At 46.2% G+C, this 24,059-nt stretch overlaps 1 protein-coding gene across 3 annotated transcripts in view; it reads right to left on the bottom strand.

The window, feature by feature from the left end:
* DST (dystonin) overlaps nucleotides 1-22,622 on the bottom strand; it is a 337,092-nt gene extending 314,470 nt beyond the window's left edge. Inside the window, exons 1-2 of one of the 3 annotated variants that reach the window (XM_064145802.1) lie at nucleotides 22,346-22,622; nucleotides 21,881-21,915 (exon numbers count right to left, since the gene is read on the bottom strand). In XM_064145802.1, coding sequence (XP_064001872.1) covers nucleotides 21,881-21,915; nucleotides 22,346-22,526 — 216 coding nt within the window. In that variant the 5' untranslated portion in view covers nucleotides 22,527-22,622. Of the gene's footprint in view, nucleotides 1-21,853; nucleotides 21,916-22,345 lie in introns of all 3 variants that reach the window. The other 2 variants (XM_064145796.1, XM_064145803.1) reach the window with 2 other exon arrangements.
* Between the last annotated feature and the right edge of the window lie 1,437 nt (nucleotides 22,623-24,059).

Genomic DNA, 24,059 nt, shown 5'->3' with positions numbered 1-24,059 from the left:
AAATACATGCATATTGGCCCAAATAATGAACTCATGGAAAGCTGCCCTTCACAAATGCTTTTTATAGTATTGCTGGAAAAGCCTCTGAGGATGATCCAGAATGTCTCACAGCATTACAGAACCTCATTCCTTTAATGGCAACACATATTGTGCTAGCTCTGTATTGCTGCCTGCAGAGCACTTACAGTGAGGGTCCACTCATTTTACTGAGTCTCCTCACAAGCATGCACAAGCCTGAACATGCATCATCTGTACTGAATACAAGGTCAATTGATATTAAACTTGGCCAGGTGTAAGTTTCATTCACTTAGTCACATCAGCTTTCAGAGGAAGTGAGCCAAATCCACATCTTTAGTGACATTCTGCAGTTTAAGGGCTACATTCCTTTTAAAATCAAGATGGAACAATTCCTAATTTTGTTCTTTTTTTTCCTTCTAACCAAATATCACTGCAGAAGTCCTTATACAACAAATTCAGCACTCAGAAGTAGCTGGTCCATGTAAAGAATCAAAACTCTGCAAGGTGAGATGTTAGCTACAATTGTAGAAATCTATGTTATGAGCCTAAACACCCTGAGTTGCTGCCAGCTGAAAACTAGCAAGAGTTCCACATAAACAGAATCATAGAGGATTTGATCAGATGGAAAAGACCTCTAAGATCATCCAGCCCAATCATCAACTTAACTCCATCATGGCCATTAAGCCATTTCCTGAAGTGCCATGTCCACACATTTTTTGTGTCTTCTAGAAAATCATAGAATCAACCAGGTTGGAAGAGACCTCCAAGATCATTCCCAGGGTAGGTATAGGCTGGATATTAGGAAGAAGTTCTTCACAGAGAGAGTGATTTCCCATTGGAATGGGCTGCCCAGGGAGGTGGTGGAGGCACCGTCCCTGGGGGTCTTCAAGAAAAGACTGGATGAGGCACTTAGTGCCATGGTCTAGTTGATTGGATAGGGCAGGGTGATAGGTTAGACTGGATGATCTTGGATTCTATGATTCAGTCCAACCTAGCACCCAGCCCTAGCCAGTCAACTAGACCATGGCACTAAGTGCCTCATTCAGGCTTTTCTTCAACACCTCCAGGGATGGTGCCTCCACCACCTCCCTGGGCAGCCCATTCCAATGCCAATCACTCTCTCTGCCAACAACTTCCTCCTAACATTCAGCCTTGACTTTCCCTGGCACAACTTGAGACTGTGTCCCCTTGTTCTATTGCTGGTTGCCTGAGAGAAGGCATCTCCATCTGTGGAAGGCAGTGCTCAGCTGTTGCTGGTTGCTCAGCTCTTTTTTCTCCTCTCCCTTATCTTTTGGGTTTGGTTTTAGCACTTCATTTTGGTAGGTTTTGTTGTTGTTTTGTTTTAGTTAGGGAATGAGCACAGAAAAGTTCTGTCAAAATGCTACTATGTTGGAAAATGGAAGTGATCCATGTCAGATATCCATATATGTGCATATCTGTGCAAACTAGATCTGCATCTCTAATGTTTGTGAAATTGCAAGGGAAGAGAGCTGCAGTCTATTCTGGGTGCTCAGAGAGACAGGTAGCTACTCATTATTTAAATCTCTGCTCCACTGAGTAAATACACCCCTGAGCAGCCAAAACACACAAACATATTTACATGCACATGCAAGCAATTACTACAGACATTCATTGCATGCAACAGATGATGTGAAAAACTTCAAGTGCCAAAATGAAGTATCTACTGATGTAATGTCCAGGTAGCATCCTTCTATATCTGGAGAGTAGACAGGAGGGATCAGCCAGCCCTACTGAGTCCATCTGGGAGGTTCATGTACATGGTGCATCAGGGCTATGAAATACATGTGATCACAGAATCACAGAATCAACCAGGTTGGAAGAGACCTCCAAGATCATCCAGGCCAACCTAGCACCCAGCCCTAGCCAATCAACTAGACCATGGCACTAAGTGCCTCAGCCAGGCTTTGCTTCAACACTCCCAGGGACGATGACTCCACCACCTCCCTGGGCAGCCCATTCCAAAGCAAATCACTCTCTCTGCCAACAACTTCCTCCTAACATCCAGCCTAGACTTCCCCCAGCACAACGTGAGACTGTGTCCCCTTGTTCTGTTGCTGGTTCCCCGGCAGAAGAGGCCAACCCCCACCTGGCTACAACCTCCCTTCAGGTAGTTGTAGACAGCAATGAGGTCCCCCCTGAGCCTTCTCTTCTCCAGGCTATACACCCCCAGCTCCCTCAGCCTCTCCTCACAGGGCTGTGCTCCAGGCCCCTCACCAGCTTTGTTGCCCTTCTCTGGACACCTTCCAGCACCTCAACATCTCTCTTGAATTGAGGAGCCCAGAACTGGACACAGCACTCAAGGTGTGGCCTGACCAGTGCTGAGCACAGGGGCAGAATAACCTCCCTTGTCCTACTGGCCACACTGTTCCTGATGCAGGCCAGTGTGGCCGTTTGAGCTGATCCTCTAGCTCAGACATAGGGGAGAGATGAACATTCCAGGGATAGGCCACATAAATGGCAACAATAGATAAATTAATATAATTTCATTGGAGCATCAAGAACTTAATGTCTAGAAGCACAGTTTGTTCTCCCTTTCTCCCGCTGGCTTCTGCTGCTGCAGCTTCGCCTATCTTCCCCGGCTGCTGTTTTGGCTACTGTTGCTTCTGCTGATTCGCCGCCGCTTGACCCCCTCCCCATCTCCCTTAAGGTTATTGTATTGTTTTTTTTTCCTTCCTTCCTTCTCTAGTTATTATTTCTCTTTACATTGTTATACTTATATTATAAGAAAATACAATTTCATCTTTCCCTGACTTTCAAAAAAGTAGGGGGGTTTGTGTTGTGAATTTCCTTCCCGGGGGAGGGATCAGCCCAAACCCGGGACAGCCAGGATGCCATTGGCTCTCTTGGCCACCTGGGCACACTGCTGGCTCATCTTCAGCCTACTATCCACCAGTACCCCCAGGTCCCTTTCTTCCTGGCTGCTCTCAGCCACTCTGTCCCCAGCCTATAGCTGGGGATAATAGAAAAATAGATAGAAATACAGGCCAAATTTTCTAAATCCTTTTTTATGAGGCCTCCTATTTTACTGAAGCAATAGAGTTGTTCAGAGTACAGGCAGGGCCAGACTTTGATTCCTTTTATCTCAATGGAGGCCAGCCTCTGTCCCTATCAACAAACACAAGCAGCACAGTGGAAGCCTCTGCAGCCATCAGACCTATGTAGATTTAGAAAGATCTCTAAACATCCAAAGACACAGATCTGTGAGATACCCTGATCACTGCTCTGTTTTCTTTCTGTGCTGTGAAATAGCCAGCCTTCAGTGTGACACTAGGGCTGTTTAGGATGACAGGCATAACACATGGGGAGCCTACTATTACAGAGCTTGCTTCTTGTGGAAATTTTCTTTTATGAAAATATATTTGTATGCACAAGGGATTATTCCATGGTAAAAGAACACACACCAAAATATCCAGGAAATCTATGCAGAGCTTTGAAATCAGAAGAGATTTTCTATGTGTAAAGTGTATGGTGGCTACTGGCCGAAGCCTTGCAATACACCCGACACTGCAGCTGCTCCTTCACCACACTCCCATCCCTATTAGCTGGATAAAACTCTTTGGGATAGTATGTTTATGTAACAGAAGAATTTGGTAGAAGCTAAGCAGCTCTAAAAGTGCTTAGAAACGCATGCCAAATTGGGATTTAAGCCTGTGGGTCTGTCTCACTGAGTGACCTCACCGTGTAATACAACGAGGTTTACTGATTGAGCATTGTGGTTCAATATGGAGAAGTGACTTGTGACTTCCAGCAAAGTCTGGTTATAGACAATGCTTCTCCTTCAGATTTGATAAGTTTTTCTGTTCCTGTTTATTACTCACAAGAAAATGGGATCTTTATCTCTTTAAGAGCTCATCTGCTTCTGTTTGCTGAAGCTTAATTCTTCACTTGAAGTCATAATCTGCCTGCAGCATCACAACTGGGTGCTCTGGGGAGGATTATAATGCGATAAAGGCAGAGGATCATGATTTCAGGTGGAAAATTAATATCAACAAAGATAATGTTACAAGGGCAGAGTCCTCAGACCAAAACTCAGAATGCTTACTCATTCCTGCAACTCATTTCCAGAGCAAAACCTCAAATCTAGAAAATGTCAAAGTTTTATAACAGAAAATGAAGACAGGAATCCAAAGTGATGTAACATGTTGGAGCTGCTGCTCTGGCTCCATGCAAAACTAGACCAGACAGTGATTCCCTCCCAGCAGTGAAATGAGCAGACACTTCTTGTGTCATCTGTGTTATTTATCCACCAACTAAACCCTGAATCGAAAACTTAACTAAAGAATCAAACTTTAAACTGTTAAAATCACCTAGATCTATGCTTGGCAAAGGCAGCACCATTTGAGATGTTAAGTCAGTGCTCAGAGAAGAGCAGAAAAGTATTACAGAATATTGATAATGCACAGCACAACACCTGAGGCCAAATCATGGAGAAAATCCTAGGGATTTTAAAGTCACACAGGTGTCCTGGGTTCAGCTAAGATATAGATCATCTTCGTAAGAAGCCAGGAAGGGCCACAGCCAGGATAGCTAAATTGAACCAGCCAAGCGATGTCATGCCCACTATATATAAAAGTGGAGCTGGTTGGCAAAAGTGTGCCCAGTTCAAGTGGGCAGAGCATCCCCAGCATCTGGGTGGTGTCAGCAGTGTTTGGGGCAGTGAGCAGTTGTGTTGAACATCAGTCATTTTATATATTATTTCATTCATAATAGAACAGCATCATAGAATCAACCAGGTTGGAAGAGACCTCCAAGATCATCCAGGCCAACCTAGCACCCAGCTCTAGCCAGTCAGCTAGACCATGGCACTAAGTGCCTCATCCAGGCTTTCCTTGAACACCTCCAGAGATGGTGATTTCACCACCTCCCTGGGCAGCCCATTCCAATGCCAATCACTTTGGTAAGAACTTCCTCCTAACATCCAGCCTAGACTTCCCCTGGCACAACTTGAGACTGTGTCTCCTTGTTCTGTTGCTGGTTGCCTGGCAGAAGAGACCAACCCCCACCTGGCTACAACCTCCCTTCAGGTAGTTGTAGACAGCAGTGAGGTCACTCCTGAGCCTCCTCTTCTCCAGGCTGCACACCCTCAGCTCCCTCAGCCTCTCCTCACAGTGTTGTTTGTTAAACACTTCTTATCTCAAACCATGGGATTTTACCTTTTTCTCCTGACCTCCCTTCCCAGCCCATAGGGGAAGGGGGAAGGGCAAGCAAGCAGCCACACAGTGCTCAGCTGCTGGCTGGGGCCAAGCCAGGACAGCAGGCAGTATAAGAAGGTTGCTCTAACAGCATTAAGCAATTTGTAGTTTCCGGTATCATGGGAATGCTGTGTCACTGGACAGGGACAAACCTTTGCTTGTTGTTTGTGCTGAGAGGGAGCTGCCCGTTCCTACAGCCTACTGCCTGACTCATTTTTATGCCTGTTGTTGTGGTCCCCAAATCTATAAGCCTGTAAAATTCTGAAAGAAGGCAAACCAAACGACTTCAAATGCATATTTTCAGAATGTCTGTCTCCTGAATTCTAAAATAACTGCATGCAGATTGACACTACAACACTATCAATCAAAGAAACAACTCAGATGATCTGGATGAGGGCATGGAGTCAGTCATCAGCAAGTTTGCAGATGACACCAAGCTGGGGGCAGATGTGGCTGGGTTGGAGGGCAGAAGGGCTCTGTAGCGGGACCTTGACCGCCTGGACAGATGGGCAGAGTCCAAGGGGATGGGGTTCAATAGCTCCAAGTGCAGGGTGCTGCACTTTGGCCACATCAACCCCATGCAGAGATACAGGCTGGGGTCGGAGTGGCTGGAGAGCAGCCAGACAGAGAGGGATCTGGGGGTGCTGATTGATACCCACCTGAACATGAGCCAGCAGTGTGCCCAGGTGGCCAAGAGAGCCAGTGGCATCCTGGCCTGCATCAGGAATGGTGTGGTCAGCAGGAGCAGGGAGGTCATTCTGCCCCTGTACTCTGCACTGCTTAGACCACACCTTGAGTACTGTGTTCAGTTCTGGGCCCCCCAGTTTAGGAGGGACATTGAGATGCTTGAGCGTGTCCAGAGAAGGGCGACGAGGCTGGGGAGAGGCCTTGAGCACAGCCCTACGAGGAGAGGCTGAGGGAGCTGGGATTGGTTAGCCTGGAGAAGAGGAGGCTCAGGGGTGACCTTATTGCTGTCTACAACTACCTGAGGGGTGGTTGTGGCCAGGAGGAGGTTGCTCTCTTCTCTCAGGTGGCCAGCACCAGAACAAGAGGACACAGCCTCAGGCTGCGCCAGGGGAGATTTAGGCTGGAGGTGAGGAGAAAGTTCTTCACTGAGAGAGTCATTGGACACTGGAATGGGCTGCCTGGGGAGGTGGTGGAGTCGCCGTCCCTGGAGCTGTTCAAGGCAGGATTGGACGTGGCACTTGGTGCCATGGTCTAGCCTTGAGCTCTGTGGTAAAGGGTTGGACTTGATGATCTGTGAGGTCTCTTCCAACCCTGGTGATACTGTGATACTGTGATACTGTGATAATCACCAGAACCAGTTTAGGTATCAGCAGCAAACTGAACCTGGGATTATCTCCTCTCCAAGAGCATTCAGGTGCATCCTTCCAGTTGGAGTCTGTTTGAATCCATGAAGACTGATCTTTCTAGTCATAGTTTACAGTCAGCAGAATATATACCTGCGAGCACAACTGCCAGCAGAAATGATGATGCTGTGATATGGCTGAACAGCTCCTTTTACAGAATAGGGGGGACTGAAACCACTAGAGAACATCTTCAGCAGAGTTAGAACTTTATAGGCACCTGAGACTAGGTCTGAATTACCAGTGGGCTGGGGGATAGGTTGGATTTGGATGACCTTGGAGGTCTCTTCCAACCTGGTTGATTCTATAATTCTATGAATGGTAAGAATGGTGCATCTAGACCCTTTACAACTAGGACCTTGATGATGCCTGGTCTAAGCCTCTCCATGAGTTCCTGCTGGCCCCAGCCCATTGGCTTGAGAACTGAAAGTGCTGTCAAGTACATGAAGAGCCAAAGCTAAAGGTAGCCACTGTAGCTGTGACAGGAAGGAGCAGAAAAGACAAGACTGGATGAGGCACTTAGTGCCATGGTCTAGTTGACTGCCTAGGGCTGGGTGATAGGTTGGACCGGGTGATCTTGGAGGTCTCTTCCAACCTGCTTGATTCTATGATTCTATGATCCAGAGGTGTCTTGGTACCAGTGCATCTACCCTCAAGGGAGCTTTTCTGTCTGTGAAAGACAACTGGGGACATCAGCCTATTTTAGCTGAAACTCATCCTTTAAGCCTTCTCTGAAAGTTTATTTTCTGGAATGAAGTGTAGTATACTGAAAGGATCTGCTGTGCCTGTTTTTACTCTCAAACCAATGATGAATGTTGCAAGCCAGAGTGCAGCATGCCAGAACACACAACCTACCAGTTGTGTGAAACTGCTTCCATAGCAAGGTTCTGTAAAAAAGTACCTTTTTATTCAGCCAAGTTTTAACTTCACACCTCTGATTCAATGACTGGTGTCTTGTGTATAGAAACACAGTGTGGGACTCCTCTGACCAAAGCTCAGCGTGGGTTCCCTTTATAGACACTGAAGTCAGATGAACAATTCCCTAATGGCACCTAATTCTCTTCATTGGCCATAAATGGAGCCCAAGCTGACTGCTTCATTTATAGACATCCAGAACTGTAAATATCCAAAATAAGACAGGATGAGTCCGATTTATAATAGCTGGGCTTTGGTCTGACTTCAGTACACTATTCATTTCATAGAATCATAGAATCACAGAATCAACCAGGTTGGAAGAGACTTCCAAGATCATCCAGTCCAACCTAGCACCCAGACCTAGCCAGTCATCTAGACCATGACACTGAGTGCCTCATCCAGGCTTTGCTTGAACACCTCCAGGGATGGTGACTCCAAGAGGATGACCTGACCTGCAGAAGGGCTCTGCAGCGGGACCCTGACCACCTGGACAGATGGGCAGAGGCCAATGGGATGGGGTTCAATAGCTCCAAGTGCCAGTGCTGCACTTTGGCCACAGCAACCCCATGCAGAGATACAGGCTGGGGTCAGAGTGGCTGGAGAGCAGCCAGACAGAGAGGGATCTGGGGGTGCTGATTGATACCCGCCTGAACATGAGCCAGCAGTGTGCCCAGGTGGCCAAGAGAGCCAGTGGCATCCTGGCCTGCATCAGGAATGGTGTGGTCAGCAGGAGCAGGGAGGTCATTCTGCCCCTGTACTCTGCACTGGTTAGACCACACCTTGAGTACTGTCTCCGGTTCTGGGCCACTCAATTTAAGAAGGATATTGAGATGCTTGAGTTTGTCCAGAGAAGGGCAACAAGGCTGGGGAGAGGCCTTGAGCACAGCCCTACGAGGAGAGGCTGAGGGAGCTGGGATTGGTTAGCCTGGAGAAGAGGAGGCTCAGGGGTGACCTTATTGCTGTCTGCAACTACTTGAAGGGTGGTTGTGGCCAGGAGGAGGTTGCTCTCTTCTCTCAGGTGGCCAGCACCAGAACAAGAGGACACAGCCTCAGGCTACACCAGGGGAGATTTAGGCTTGAGGTGAGGAGAAAGTTCTTCACTGAGAGAGTCATTGGACACTGGAATGGGCTGCCCGGGGAGGTGGTGGAGTCGCCGTCCCTGGAGCTGTTCAAGGCAGGATTGGACGTGGCACTTGGTGCCATTGTCTGGCCTTGAGCTGTGTGGTAAAGGGTTGGACTTGATGATCTGTGAGGTCTCTTCCAACCTTCGTGATACTGTGATACTGTGACACTGTGATACCTTTGAAACAGTCAGAAACGGCAAGAGAAACACCAAGAAGGTAGAAGTACGTAGTTCAGGCTGCTACAAGAATACAAAGGTGCATTGTATTTATTCCTAGAGAGCAGCTTTTTCTTTGTCAAAGGAGAAAATTTAGAGAGGTAACCAAATTATGGATATTGGTTGTTACTGAGTAGAATGAGAAAAAAAGACTGCTAGTCTGCCTTTCATTCTTCTTCAACATCCATGGCCCAAACAACTGGTCAGATCACATTTCACAAAGCAAAACTGTCTCCTAACTGTGTACTACAGCAAAACCATCAGGGAAGAACAGCTAACAATTAGCCTGAGCTTAGTAAAGAATCTGTGTTTATTATCATCTTTATAATCATTTTACAAGGGGAGTTAGAGGCTGGTCTATGGTTACTGAAAACAACTCAGCATGGATTGTCCTGCTTCCTTTACAAGTCACTAACTTCAGGAAGATGAGCAGAACAAGCTCAGACAACATTACACTGCAACACTTAGCCTGATGGCATCACAGCTCAGATGGGATATTCAAACACTTTTCCATTTGCTTGCTAATCACTCTACCAGACTGCCCATCACTTTTGATTTTGGGGTTTGGGTTGGGTTTTTTTTGGTGAGAGTTTTACATGTCCTTATTCACAGACATCACTCTTGCTGGATGCCCATAATTCAGCACAGTACTCCTGTAAATTTGTATTACTGACAGATGTAATAGTTCCGTTTAAATGCTTCCCACCCCATTTTCTTTGCTGATCAGGCCTCACAGCTGAAAGAGTTATTTTCTGAATTGTTAAAAATAATTCAAAAGGCCCTTTCTGGAGACCATAAACTTAATGAAGTGGGTAAATTATTTTTCTCTGTAATACACCCAGCTTTGCCTTTATGAACATCAGGTGTGGTCTGGCATTTGGTAACCCAGTGAGTTATACTCCACAATCCCTGTTATGGTTTTGCCTATTCCCATTCCTTGCCCATTCATTAATGTAAAAACCAGGATCTTTAAACTTCCTTAAAAACTTGTCTAGACAACTTTGGCCTTTTTATTTACAGATGTGGGCATTTGGGATAATATCTTGAACCTTTTTCTTTCACTATTCAGTTTTTCTGTGTTTCTTTCTGATTTCTAGTCTAATACTTTAATAGCACCATATTACTACATCAGTGCTACCTCACATGTGTATGACTGTTCTAGTGACATGCATATTTGACTGCCTCATTCTTTCAGTGTGCAACTGTATTAATTCACCAGAAAAACTTCCTCTCCATTCTAGTTTCTACTATCTTACTGCCTTCAGCATATCATTTTTTAAGCATGGTAAGAAACCATATTGGTTCTTCTCTTTTTTTCCCCAGCATGTATTTTATACATGCATTTCCAGCATGTATTTTATACATTGGATGTTGGAATTCAAATCTTGAAATCCTTTCCAGACAGCCTATGTTTTTTGCAGTCACTCCACATCAGCTTCAAGAGAAGCAAGGGTGCATTATCTGACGGCCAGCTGGAGCCAACAGAAATCTTTGCATTAACTTCAGTGAACAGTGAACTTCAGCACAGTTTGCCTTCTGGCAGAACTTCAGTAAACCACAAAAAAATCACGAGCTATCATTACACCACAAGTCAGCACAACTGCAGGAATGACAAAGAACTCAAATGCATTTGCAGATGACTTCACAGATATTTGAGCCCTGGAGATTAAATGCACTTTTGCAGGTGCACTAATGGAGCTCAGATAGAATATCCAATTTTGTGTGCTTTCACAATGGTTGCATATGCATGAGAACTGTCATCTATTACCATTGTCAATACCACCCTGTTTAAAGCTTGAAAACATTCATGCATACACAACCTATAGCATCTTAGAGCCTGGAGAAATTAGTATGCATAGTAGCATAACCATTCTCAAGATGCCAGAGTTCTCAGCTGTTTTGCAAACAGGCTGAATTAAACCTTAGAGCTGCCAAGTACACACTTGAACTAAAAAGGCAGGTTGTATCAAATTCCTCTGTAGGCTGGAAGAGAGAAATTTAGAAGTCTTTCAGCAGCACATAAACATACATATATATGCATCTGTATTGTACAAACAGTTTTAAGTTAAAGAGTGACTAAGATTGCATTATTTCCCTTCTCCCATAGTGACTTCCATTCCTACTCTGCTCTGGTGTGGCCTCATCTGGAGTACTGTGTCCAGTTCTGCGCCCCCCAGTTCAAGAAGGACAGGGAGCTGCTTGAGGGAGACCAGCACAGAGCCACAAAAGTGATTAAGGAAGTTGAGCATCTTCCTTATGAGGAGAGACTGAGGAAGTTGGGATTTTTTAGCTTGGAGAGGAGACAACTAAGGGATGACTTCATTCATGTTTATAAATATATAAGGGGTGAGTGCCAGGAGGATGGAGCCAGCCTCTTCTTGGTGATGCCCAGTGACAAGAGGCAATGGGTGGAAGTTAAGGCATAGGAGGCTCCATGTGAACCTGAGGAAGAATTTTTTTTCACTGGGAGGGTGACAGAGCACTGGAACCAGCTGCCCAGGGAGGTTGTGGAGTCTCCCTCTCTAGAGATATTCAAGAACCACCTGGATGCATTCCAGTGTGATCTGCTCTAGGTGACCCTCCTCTGGCAATGAAGCTGGACCAGATGATCTTTAGATGCTCCTTCCAGACCCTGACATTCTATGATTCTACAAAGAAACAGGAAAAGAAATCACTGCTTTTATTTAAAAGCCAATTCTTCAATTTCAACCCAAAATACATTATCTAAGTCCTCCAAACTACTTATACATTCTCCCTAGTAGTAAAGACTGCTAATTAAAGCTATGTCTTCAATCTCTAACGCAGGAAGATTACCTACATTCACTCACTTCAAAAACTCACAAGGAGTATGCAACAGCACTTGTTTGTTCCTGGTTCTAAGAGGTATAAGAAAATAGACTGCAATCTTTAGGGGTTTTGGTTGGGGTTTTTTTTTTGTTGTTGTTGTTGTAGTTGTTCTCTTGAGCTTTGTTTTCTTATTTCTTCTTACTTAACCTAAGAGTTACTCCTATAAAGTTCCAAAGGAAGATTTAAAACATCAAATGAAAGCTTTTACACTCAGTTTCTCATTCCTCTCCCTCCTCAACATACTTTCACTTCTTTTTTGCTTGCCTCATGTTTATTTTAGAAAATATTATCCTTATCTTGTAAAACCTAAACTCTAAGCAGTGGTGGAATCAATTTGCAGATAGTAAAGACTCTGATTTGGCATGTACCATATTCCAAAATAAATGCACACATTCAAAGGGATTAAAAGCAGTTCTCTTTTATGTAACCTGGATGAGATTATTCTTCCAACCAAGCTCACAAAACACAACATCAATACTGTGCTTTCCAGTTCCTAAGCAGCCCCCAGGTGTATGCCTACAAGGCTTTGTGTGAACCTAGGTTTTAGATGTGAGTTTAGGGTAGTTTTTAATGATGTATGCTGCATGACTCTGCCAGTTTACACAGAAGTGTTTTTTTCCTGTCAAGTTTACCAAAGCAGGGAAGCAGTAACACTAGGAAGATCTGATGATGTGTAAGCAAAAAGCCAAACAATATGCCCAGTTACTCCTCGAGATACCCTCTAACTCCTCTTTCCTGTCTGAATCTATACACCACAGAACAAGGCCTGTTTTCCAAGCAGTTCTATCATTCTCTGACAAGAAGGCTTCTAGCTCTCCATGACTGCTTTGTCTTTGTGATGGCAGTTCCTTCCCTGTTACCTCAGGGCACCATAAGACTACAGTAGGAGCAGAACAGTTAAGGACAAAAATAAATCAGAGCACTGCTTGATCAGTGGTTTGCAAGGGAAAGTTTAATTTAGAATACATTAGCACATCCCCCAAGCACGTTCCTCTTCCATCCCTACTTCCTCCGTTTTCTATCTCATCAGCTCTCCTCAGCTTGAGCAGTGTATGGTATCCATCAACTATGTGCCATAAGGAACTAAATTTAAATGTCAAAAATACACTAAGAAAGAGAATCAGAATAACAAACAGATTGTGAGTGCTGCCCAACATCTGGTACAAAGGAATTACGTTTATGTCCGGCACGCATGTTTCAAGCGTAAACTGGTAAGAGAATTTGTCTCCACAGCATGTGAAGATGGGTCTGCACTTTGTCAAGCATAAAACAGATACATAGATGATGACAGACTTAACAGGCATCTATTAAAAAAGATACTTAGGATGGCATTCAGACACCTATTTAGATCCCCAGATTCAGGTAACCACAACATCTGTCTGAACAGGTCTTTCCTTCAGGAGCAGCTAGCCTAAGCTCCTGTTTTAGCCAATGAAGAATGCAGTCTATACTTCCAGTGAGGCTTGAAGAACCACTCAACTCATCCTGAAGCAGACACCTATACTAGGTCAGCTGAGTAGCTCTGAGGACTATAAACTGCAAATTCCTGCAGCAAGCTTATTGTGCTGTGTAAGATGCTGGTTTGCAAAGTCTCTTTCTGACTTTGGCTGCACTTTACAGGCAGGAAGGTAGCAGGAGATCAGAAAGGAATGATGCCTTGACCTAGTTGTATCATTCTGTTCTCTCTACAACAAAGGAGGAGGATAAATATCTGTCATATGGATCTGTATTTCAGTGTAGTTAGTGCCATCAATTTAAATAATCAAAAATTAAGTCTTATAAGAAGTGTTTCACTTCCAGTCTGCTCTACTACCCTGCCACCTTGAAGCCGAGTGGTGTATTTAAGCAGCTGAGTGGACAGGGACGATAAGGACATTGGCACAACTTGCAAGAAATGTGTTATTTGCCCAAATGTCAACTGCAATTGGTTTCTGTAACTGATGCTGTGTTTTCACACATCACTCGTGTTTCATTCCCACTGATGAGTCAGGAACAGCAAATCACTTACTCTCCTTGATGCAAGGCAGTAGGGCACAAGGGAGCACAGCAGAGGCTCAAGCACTTAGGGTGACAGAGGTAATCTGACAGCAGGTACCCAGGATTGCAAGGGAACTAGAAGTGTGAGGAATCAGCTCAAAACCAAACCTGCTTCACTAGCACTAGACTAGGTCAAGATCAGATGTATCAGCAGTGGGCCTGCTGACCTGCTGAAGCATCTCTGTAACTGTGCTGAGTCCTTGCCCAGAAGAGGCAAAGGGGCTCCAAGGCACCCTCTTCAGAACTTGTGACCCACACCAGGCCACCAAGCACAGCAGGCTGGCTGAGAAGCCGTGGCTCTGGATGGCATCCACTCATGTTGGACAAGGCCTGGCCGAACATGATGAACAACATCATGCACAAAAACAGCAAAGTGACTTCACCCTGTGTTCTGCATACTTCTTCCACAGCACACCAAAGTTGTCTCTCCTTGAAAAAGTCTGGAAGTGGAACAATGTGAATAACATTGAGTCCTCATCCCTGGCGATATTCAAGGTCAAATTTGGTGAGGCCCCGAGCAGCCTGATCCAGTCAGAGATGTCCCTGCTTACTGCAGAGAATTGGACAAGATGACCTTCAAGGGTCCCTTCCAACCCAATGCATTCTGTGATGGTGTGACACTGCAGTGCCCTAGGAAACATGCGTAACAGGCCAGGAGCAGAACACAGCCCTGAGGGTTGTACTCCACATGTTCATGTGGTGATTCCTTTCATTTCATCCCCTCAACCTAACATGTTGAGCTGTTTCTGTAACCTCATTTGCCACCCTAATAATCTAATCACAGTAACTGAGAAATCAGTGTAGATGGTTTGGCTTTTCTAAGCTGTATGTGATCTATGGATCCCTGCATGACCCTTTCTGTCTGTGTAAAAGCAGTTTCTACAAGATAAACCCTTGTTTTGCTGTACTTGGGGTGACTCTGAGCACAAACACAGGCTGGATGTCAAATACATGGAGAGCAGTCCTGAGGAGAAGGACTTGAGGGTACTGGTTGATGAGACACTAGTATGAGGCAGCACTGTGGTCTTGTAGCCCAGAAGGACAACTCCATCCTGGGCTGCATCAAGAGCAGCATGGCCAGCAGGTCAAGGGAGGGGGTTCTCCCCCTTCACTCTGCTTTTGTGAGAATCCATCTGGAGTACTGTGTCCAGCTATGGAGCCTCCAACACAAGAAGAACATGAAACTGTTAGAGTGAGTCCAGAGGAGGGCCATGAAGATGACCAGAAGGCTGAAACACCTTCTATGAAGGCAGGCTGAGAGAGTTGAGGTTGTTCAGAGTGGAGAAAAGAAGGCTTTGGGGACACCTTAGCGCAGTCTTTCAGTATTTGAAGGGGACCTAGAGGAGAGCTGGAGAGGAACTTCTTACACAGGCATGTATTTATAGGACAAGGAGTAATGGCTTCAAATTGGAAGTAGCTAGATTGAGATTAGACACTGGGAAGAAATTCTTCACCACGAGGATGGTAAGGCACTGCAACATGTTGCCCAGATAAGTTGTGAAGGCTCCAGCCCTGGGAATGTTCAAAGCCAGACTGGATGGCATTTGAACAGCTTGGTCTAGTAACAGGTGTCCTTGCCCATGGAAGGGCAATTGGAACTAGATGATCCTCAAGGTCTCCCAAGCCAAACTATTCCATGATTCTATGATTCAGACATGTGCCCACCACAACTATGACCTCAGCAATTTTAATATAGTGTTTCAGTCCAAGGGTACCTTTGGCTAAAAACCAGTAGCTGGAAGTTCCCATTTCTGTTTATCTGTGGCTGCCAGTGGATGGTAACAAGCCATGCTCTACCTGGATCCCTTTGAAACCAGGGCTCTGCTGGCCCAGAAGCAGCTGCTTGTGTGCACCAGGAATGTGCACTCTAACTGGTATACAACACGACTGAAGCTGCAAGCTCACCTAAAACACACATTTCAAGAGATAGGGGCAGATACAGAGAAATCTGAATAAGGAAATACTTCCATGACAGGCAGGGGATTGTCACTATTGCAGCCAGAGAATTGCCATATGTTTTGTGATACAATTGCCCAACAGGCTGCTTCAGAGCATACACTAATGCTTGCTAGGCTATCTAAAGGCAGCACTGCAGTCTACAAACAGCGATGGGCAGATGACATATAGCAAGCAGAATGTTAGTGGTACCTAGTTTGCCATGTAACAGTTTGGCCACATTACTGGGAGCATGTCATGAAAAATTGATAGAAAAATTTGTCTTTATACAGTGCAACCTATATTTATACCTCTGCACTCATTCCTGTACAAAGTGCTTCACTTCCATGCATCCAAGAAGACAATTTATTTTCATCTTGGATGTGTTTTCCCTTGAACCTATTCCTTAACCCTTTGATGGCTAATGGAAAACCAGTTTAAACATCCTGGGGGAAAAGCATGCCAAACACAAAGGTAAAATGCTTTCAGGCTGATTCAGCTCCACAAAGACAAACAGACATCCTTTGAATAGGTGAATGAATGTATTTTTCCAGCTAGTCCTGTACATTTCTGTGGCTGCTTAAATGCGCTCCCTCCAATCAAACAGCAGACTCAAATTTAGCTTGGAGGGTCTAACAGATTTCTCTTTTCACTGGAGCTGTACATATCTGGAACAGTTCATAAATAACTGCAATGCTTGGGACAAATTATGCTGCAACTCTTCAAAGAGTTGTTTTGTAAGATCTCTAGAGCTGCATTTGCAGGCAACTGTCTCACAAGCAGCCTCAGAAAGGGGACAGTTATGGCAAAGGGATAAATGTATGAGTATTTTTTCTGTTGGCAAAGTCAAGACATGCATTTACCAGAGGCTGTTATGCTACAGTTTTGCCTCTGTTATACCATAATGGATGATTTAGCAAATTCATTTGCTCTTAAAAATTGTCATCAGCCGTGGCTGACCTATTTCACTACCAGTCTTGTCACAACAACAGATTGAATATATGTAACCTTGTAGTGACTGTTGAGAAGAGAGACTAAGAAGAAAAACGTGGGGATTGCAAAATCCTAACAACCAAATGTTATTATTTTGCTGCAGCTGTGGTCTGCCTTTGCTGTTAGCCTTCCCAGAGTCTCTTAACAATGTGTGAACTCCTGTTTGCTTTACTGTATATAGTCTTGCCAGGCATGCACCTGGGTTATGTGAAGCCATACTTTACAGTGGACTGCAAAACTTCTATGGATTTACTTTCTAGTCGGTTTATACCTGTAGAATCATAGAATCATAGAATCAACCAGGTTGGAAGAGACCTCCAAGATCATCCAGGCCAACCTAGCACCCAGCCCTATCCAATCAACTAGACCATGGCACTAAGTGCCTCAGCCAGGCTTTCCTTCAACACCTCCAGGGTGATACCTCCCGGAATGGTGCCTCCACCACCTCCCTGGGCAGCCCATTCCAATGCCAATCACTCACTCTGCCAACAACCTCCTCCTAACATCCAGCCTAGACTTTCCCTGGCACAATTTGACACTGTGTCCCCTTGTTCTATTGCTGGTTGCCTGAGAGAAGAGACCAACCCCCACCTGGCTACAACCTCCCTTTCAGGTAGTTGTAGACAGCAATGAGGTCTGCCCTGAGCCTCCTCTTCTGCAGGCTAAACACCCCCAGCTCCCTCAGCCTCTCCTCATAGGGTTTGTGTTCCAGGCCCCTCACCAGCTTTGTCGCCCTTCTCTGGACACCTTCCAGCACCTCAACATCTCTCTTGAAGACTTGTAAACCTAGTGATTTTATTCCCCAGTAATACAAAAAAGTCAACTACTGATTTAGCAATTAGCAAAATTATGCCTTCACGACCACATGAAAACCATAAAGACCCTGAATGAGAACCTTCAACAGTTCTTACCCCCAAAACAAAAGATTTTGAGAATTATGCCATTTGGATTAATTCCTTCCAGCACAAGGGCTTTTAACTGAAAGGTTAAGAATCTCACTTAATCCTGTGACTCCAGAGGCTTCAACAATAAGGAAAACTAATTCAGAAAGAAATTTAAATCACACAAAATGGCAACACCAATACATAAAGTAATGCCTTTACATTTTAAGTATGGAAGAAATTCTAACCTCTTTATACAGTGCTAGATGATGAACACTGAACTATATCAAGCCCAGGCCCTCAAAATACTCAGAGAAAATTCTGGTATTACCTGAAAAAGCAGACTTCTATACAGAGCACAAGAAGAATGAATCATAGAATCATAGAATCAACCAGGTTGGAAGAGACCTCCAAGATCATCCAGGCCAACCTAGCACCCAGCCCTATCCAATCAACTAGACCATGGCACCAAGTGCCTCATCTAGGCTTTGCTTGAACACCTCCAGGGACGGTGACTCCAGCACCTCCCTGATAACAATCAGTTTTGAATATACAGGGAATAATGATAATAAAAAACTAAAACCAACAAAGGACCACAGTCCCTATTTTGGTAAAACTCCCACTAAGTTATACTGCTATTTCAGTGTTGTTTTGGTTGAGCAGAGACATTTCATTCTACAACTGATCTTCAAACTAAAGAAAGGAGAGAGTAATGCAAACAGCTACATCAAAGTCTGTTTGGTCATGTAAGCAATGAATATTTCCCTTGGAAATTTACTTGTTTTCTTTTCACAGCCATGGCATATCTAGGTCTCCCTCAGATTAGAAATATTAACTCTTGTGAGTGTGACTCCTATGTGACATCATGGAATATCTCTAGTACCTGAGCAGGGTGGCAGAATCTGGAGAGCAATTATAGTCACAATAAACTTACAGGATTGCAATAAAAAAGAACTAAACAAATTGGCCTGACAAATTTCAGATGGCAGTAAAGAAATATGTATTATCACAGGAAATTCACATCTTGCTGGTTATCTTTTCTGTTATGAAGCAGCTGTAACAAAGATAGGCTTTAAACTACTCTACATCTGTAATCATTTATGCAAATTCACCTCCTTTTAAGGCAGGGAATCAAGTGTTTAATTCCATTCTGCAATGAAGAATACCTGCATAGACTCTCACTGTGTAACAATGATGCATGTTTTAGAGACATTCAAAATCAAGACCCACGAAGCCAATTTGTGGATTCAATTCAACTGTGTCATGTAAAATTCAAGACAGGACAGCTGATTAAGGATCATAAATACATTATTCAATGTAGTATTTACCTTCCCATAGTATGGTTTCTTATTTCTTAACGTGGGGCTTTAATACTAAAGGGAAAGGTCTTCACTGACAATGCATTGATATGGACAGTGCAGACACATGCCATGGGAGCTGTGGCTCTGACGAAGAAACTCAATATAAATTTGCTGCAAATCTATTTCCCTGAATATAAGGCTTTTCTGGCAAGCAGCCAATCCTGCACAAATTGTTCTGTAGGCAGGGACATTATCACTCTCAGTGCACTGCCACTAGACTACCTGCGTGTTCATGTGTGATCTAAGCCAGCTCTGAACCCAGCTCTCAGGAGATGAAAGCCAACTCACTGCTACTTACTATCAACCTACTTTTCATTGTTGTGTTTTGTCATTAAGAAATGCTATTTATAACTGCACCTGACAAATAACTAAGCTTAGTGGAAAGCTAACAGATGGTCCTTATGCTGTCAAACTTGGAATTGTTCATTTGGGGTGGGATGGTGCAAAGCCTCTCTTTTCAAGTTATCATACATTGCTTTGCTTTCATCACCATCTTATTGGAACTGGGAGGGCATGATGTTTTGTGCTGATACAGGATGAGAATGTCAAATTCTGATTCCAATAATGTGAGAATCATAGAATCATAGAATCAACCAGGTTGGAAGAGACCTCCAAGATCATCCAGGCCAACCTAGCACCCAGCCCTAGCCAATCAACTAGACCATGGCACTAAGTGCCTCATCCAGTCTTTTCTTGAAGACCCCCAGGGACGGTGCCTCCACCACCTCCCTGGGCAGCCCATTCCAATGCCAATCACTCTCTCTGTGAAGAACTTCTTCCTAATATCCAGCCTATACCTACCCTGGCACAACTTGAGACTGTGTCCCCTTGTTCTGTTGCTGGTTGCCTGGGAGAAGAGGCCACCCCCCACCTGGCTACAATGCCCCTTCAGGTAGTTGTAGACAGTAATAAGATCACCCCTGAGCCTCCTCTTCTCCAGGCTAAACAGGCCCAGCTCCCTCAACCTCTCCTCATAGGGTTTGTGCTCCAGGCCCCTCACCAGCTTTGTTGCCCTTCTCTGGACATGTTCCAGCACCAGTTGTTTCATGGGACTATGCCTGTAGCCTGTTATTGATCAATTCAATTAGGATCATTAAATTAAGCTTTTACTTGAAAAGAAAAAGGAAAATTAAGATTTAATTACGTCAAATAAATCATCACCTTCTCTTAAGAGTCAGAAGTCCATCATAGGATAATAAAGGGGAAACCAGCTCCATCACTTACTTCACACAGGATCATAGGATCACAGGATGTTAGGGGTTGGAAGTGACCCAGGGAGATTGAGTCCAACCCCCCTGCCAGAGCAGGACAATACTGTCTGACACAGATCACAGAGGAACACATTCAGACAGGCCTTGAAAGGCTCCAGAGAAGGAGACTCCATGACCTCCCTGGGGAGCCTGTGCCAGTGCTCTGTGACCCTTACAGTCAAAAAGTTCCCCCTTGTGTTGAGGTGGAACCTCTTTTGCTGCAATTTACACCCACTGCTCCTTGTCCTATCCCAGGGAGCAGTGAGCAGAGCCTGTCCCCCCCTACCCTGGCCAGCCTTCAGATACTTGGTACTATTATAAACGTTTATCAAATCCCCTCTCAGTCTTCTAAGCTATGCTGCTGGTTTGTCTAAACAAAACACAGAACGTTGTGAAAGAATTTAACAGTTGTTATTGGTTTATGCCAGAATGGTTCACTAAGTGGAAACGTCTAGGAAATATTTTGACTTCATCTACTGCTAACTGGGTGCACATAACCACTGCCTCAAGTAAAAACAATAGATTACTTTGCAAACTTCCCTTTCAAGTGTCCCTATATAGGGTCACACGTTCTTCAGAAGGGCATAACACTTTACATTTCATCTCTATCCAAACTAAAGAGTGAGAGAACTCTGCATGGAAACCAAGGATTTCAGATGGAGGAATTAAATAACAAAAACACCTTTTGACTTATGAGGGGTTGTGTCTGTTCTGCACCACTGTTCAGTCAACAACAAACCCATGCTTTTCATGGTTTAAAGACAAGACATTCCCCATGTCATCATCTTCTCATGACAGTTCAAAACAGTTACGAGTTAAAACTAATTATCAGTACAGACCCCGTTGTAGAAAAGTATCCCAACCACACTTGACAAAATATGGCTCCTCTGACTAATTTTCTCATCCACAACTGGATTAAAGACAAATAACAATAATTTAAAACAAAAGATCATTTCAGTGCATAAGTCTCTCTCAAGGCTTTCAGAATAACAGGCAATGGCATAAGGATATGCCTGAAATCAACAGCAGAAACCAAGCAAAAGTAATACCTGGAGAGGAGCTCCACAGGACACCACGGAAGCCAAGCACATACTAAAACAAATACTGCTTTCTGTACCTCCTCAGCAATTGTGCTCCTCATTCGGAACCCCTAGGATGTGACTGGGGTTTCTGTTATGCTTTTAGCACTGGCATGTGAGAGTTTTGATTCCCTGGCCCTATGAATACAGTCACAAAACGAGGCACCAAGCCAAGCAGGTTTGTAGTCTGGATCCTTCTGGGAGCTCCCGCGGCACTGCTCGAGCCAAGCGGGCAACTTCCCTGACAAACAGCAAGGTGCAGGTGGGGGCTGGCAGCAAGGCCAGCGAGAGCAGCTCTGCAGTCGCAAAGCCTCCCAGCTCTGCACCTATTTGCAGTGCAGTCACTAACTGGCTCAGGGTCGCTTTTTGGACAGAGGGAGGTCTGGCACATCCAGTAAGCACCGCTTTTCTCGAGGGATCCAATTGCTTTGGAAGTGACACCACTCAGCAGGCCGGTTCGGGTGACAGGAATGAAGAGCTGGCGTTTTGCGTGGAAAAACAACCAAAGGAGAGAGGACATGGTTGGTGTCTCATGCAAAATGGAAAGTTTGCTACGTGGGTTCATCAGCACAAGACCACACCACTACACATACACGGGTAAAGAGAACAACTTCTGACCTTGAAATTGCGTGCTAAATAAATTACCTCAGAGCGAAAGTGGTGAGTTCTCATAACAGCATCTGGAAGGGAAGCAGAAAGACACTCAGGCTCCACCGGTTCCGCCTCAGCTTTTGCTCCGACCAACAGTTCGGTCAGATTCGCGCCCTTGGGCACATTTTGCCAGCCGGGCTCTGGCTCTCCCGGCGCAGCTGGCAGCTCCGCCCGGCATTTATATTTAATTCATCGGGAAGAAGTTGTGCATAAAGTTCTGCGGCACCTGAGGCCACGGAGGGCTGTGGGGGTTCCCCAACCCCTCGCTTCCCTCCCGCGGGCCGAGGTTTCGCTAAGGGATGGGTGGAGACAAGACTGCCGCAGTCCTGGGCTCGGCATAAATGTTCTTTAAAGCCTTTGCCCGGCTAAACGGAGGCATAGCGGCCCTCCGCCGGCAGGCACCGCGGGATTGGCCCGAGGCACCCTCCCTCCGCCCTCGGGCACCAGCGGCATCCTCACCTCGGCTCCTTGAGCGACCCGAAAAGACGGATTTGATGGGATGCCTGCCCTTCTGGAGCCTGCGATGCCAGCAGCAGAAGAATAAAATCGTAGCGATGGTCCCCAGCAGCAGCAGGAGCAAGAAGAGGGCGCACTGGATGCTGTAAGGTCTCAGCAGGACCAGAAAAGCCGCGGCAATCATGGCTCAAGCGTCCGACTGCCCGTGTGCGTGCGCGGCTCTGCGGCGAGCAGCGAGCGGCCGAGCAGCGCCGAGCAGCCTCTCCCCCCGGCAGCGGGGCGGGCATCGCCGCCGGCACCGCGCTGCTGAAGCCGGCAGCCTGACGGGAGGCGGCGGCGCGGGGGAAGAGGAGGAGCAGGATGAAATTCAGGCCGTGACTCAGCAGCTGCCGCGGCGGGGCTTCCCCGTTCGCCCCCCCTGCGGCAGAGGGCAGCGCGGAGAGGTGAGCGCGGCGGGCTCGGCGCCCGCGGGTACCGATGGGGCGGGGCGCAGCGCCTCGCGGCAGCAGGCACCGGCGCGGCGGGGCGGGGCGGCGGCAGGAGGGGGAGGAGGAGGGGGAGGATGGGGATGCCGCCGTGAGGGAAGGAGGAAAGAGCACGGTGCTGCCACGGGGACTTGGCCGGAGCGGCCAGTGACATCACGGGCCGGAGCGGGAGGCGGAAAATGGCTGCTGCGAGGTACCGGGCGGCGGGAAGCGGGGGCATCTTCTCCACTCAAGCCGGGCACCCCCGGCGAGAAAAGGGCTGTCCCCGATCCGCAGTCGTGGCGGCGGCGCTGTGCACGTTGGCGGGGAAGGGACGTCTGCAGAGGGTTCCTGGGCACCGATCGCGGCCGGTTCCGCGACAAAGCTGTGGCGGGAAGAGATTAGGAACTGGCAATGAGATACGTCTTGAGAAGGCAATTAGGGTCCCCGTGTCGTGCCAGCTGTCACCGGGGACAGCTGGCTGCGGGAGGAGCGGGCGTGGCCCCGGGGTCCCGCAGGGCGCGGAGGTTGTGCGTTAGGGTGCACACGGGGTGCGCTGCTCATGCAGCTGGGCGGTGCCATTGCGCCCTCGCCAAGGCGTTTGCTGCTTGAAAGCAGCCGAGAAATTGGCTGGTGCGGGGCTTGCTGCAGCCACAGTGGATGTCCTCTCGTCCTGCATTGACCTGCCACAGCTGTAGCTTGTGTCAACTCGGGAGCTTCACCTCTGCCGCCTTGCTGGAGCCCCCGCACAGAGCACAGGAATCCTGGCAAGTGCAGGTAGTTAATCACAGAATGGTAGGGGCTGGAAGGGATCTCTGAAGATCATCTAGTCCATCCCCTCTACTGAATCACCCAGAGCAGGATCACCCAGAGTAAGTCATCCAGAAGCATGCCCAGATGGGTTTTGAAAACTTAGGAAGAAGGAGACCCCACATTCTCTCAGGGCAGCCTGTTCCAGTGCTGACACCTTCAGAGTGAAGAGTTTATTCTTTATGCTTACATGGACCTTCCTGTGTGCCAGGTTGTGTTCATTGCCCCTAGTCCCGACATGGGACACCAGTGAGAAGAGTCTGATTCCATCATGCACCTTAGATATTTCTAAGCATACAAGGCTTCGCCTCTGTCATTACCACGACTTCTGTAGCTGTTACTCTGATGATGCTCAATACTTCCAAAGACTTGCAGAAGTCTTTGAAAATGCAGTTCTAAACTCCTTCATACTACTAAGCAAAAAAAAAAATCAGGTGCTGAAA

Source organism: Pogoniulus pusillus, chromosome 7 (genome assembly GCF_015220805.1).
Source record: "Pogoniulus pusillus isolate bPogPus1 chromosome 7, bPogPus1.pri, whole genome shotgun sequence".
Classification (NCBI taxonomy): Eukaryota; Metazoa; Chordata; class Aves; order Piciformes; family Lybiidae; genus Pogoniulus; species Pogoniulus pusillus.
Note: the sequence above shows the minus strand (reverse complement) of the source record. Positions and strands in the feature narration are given on the sequence as shown.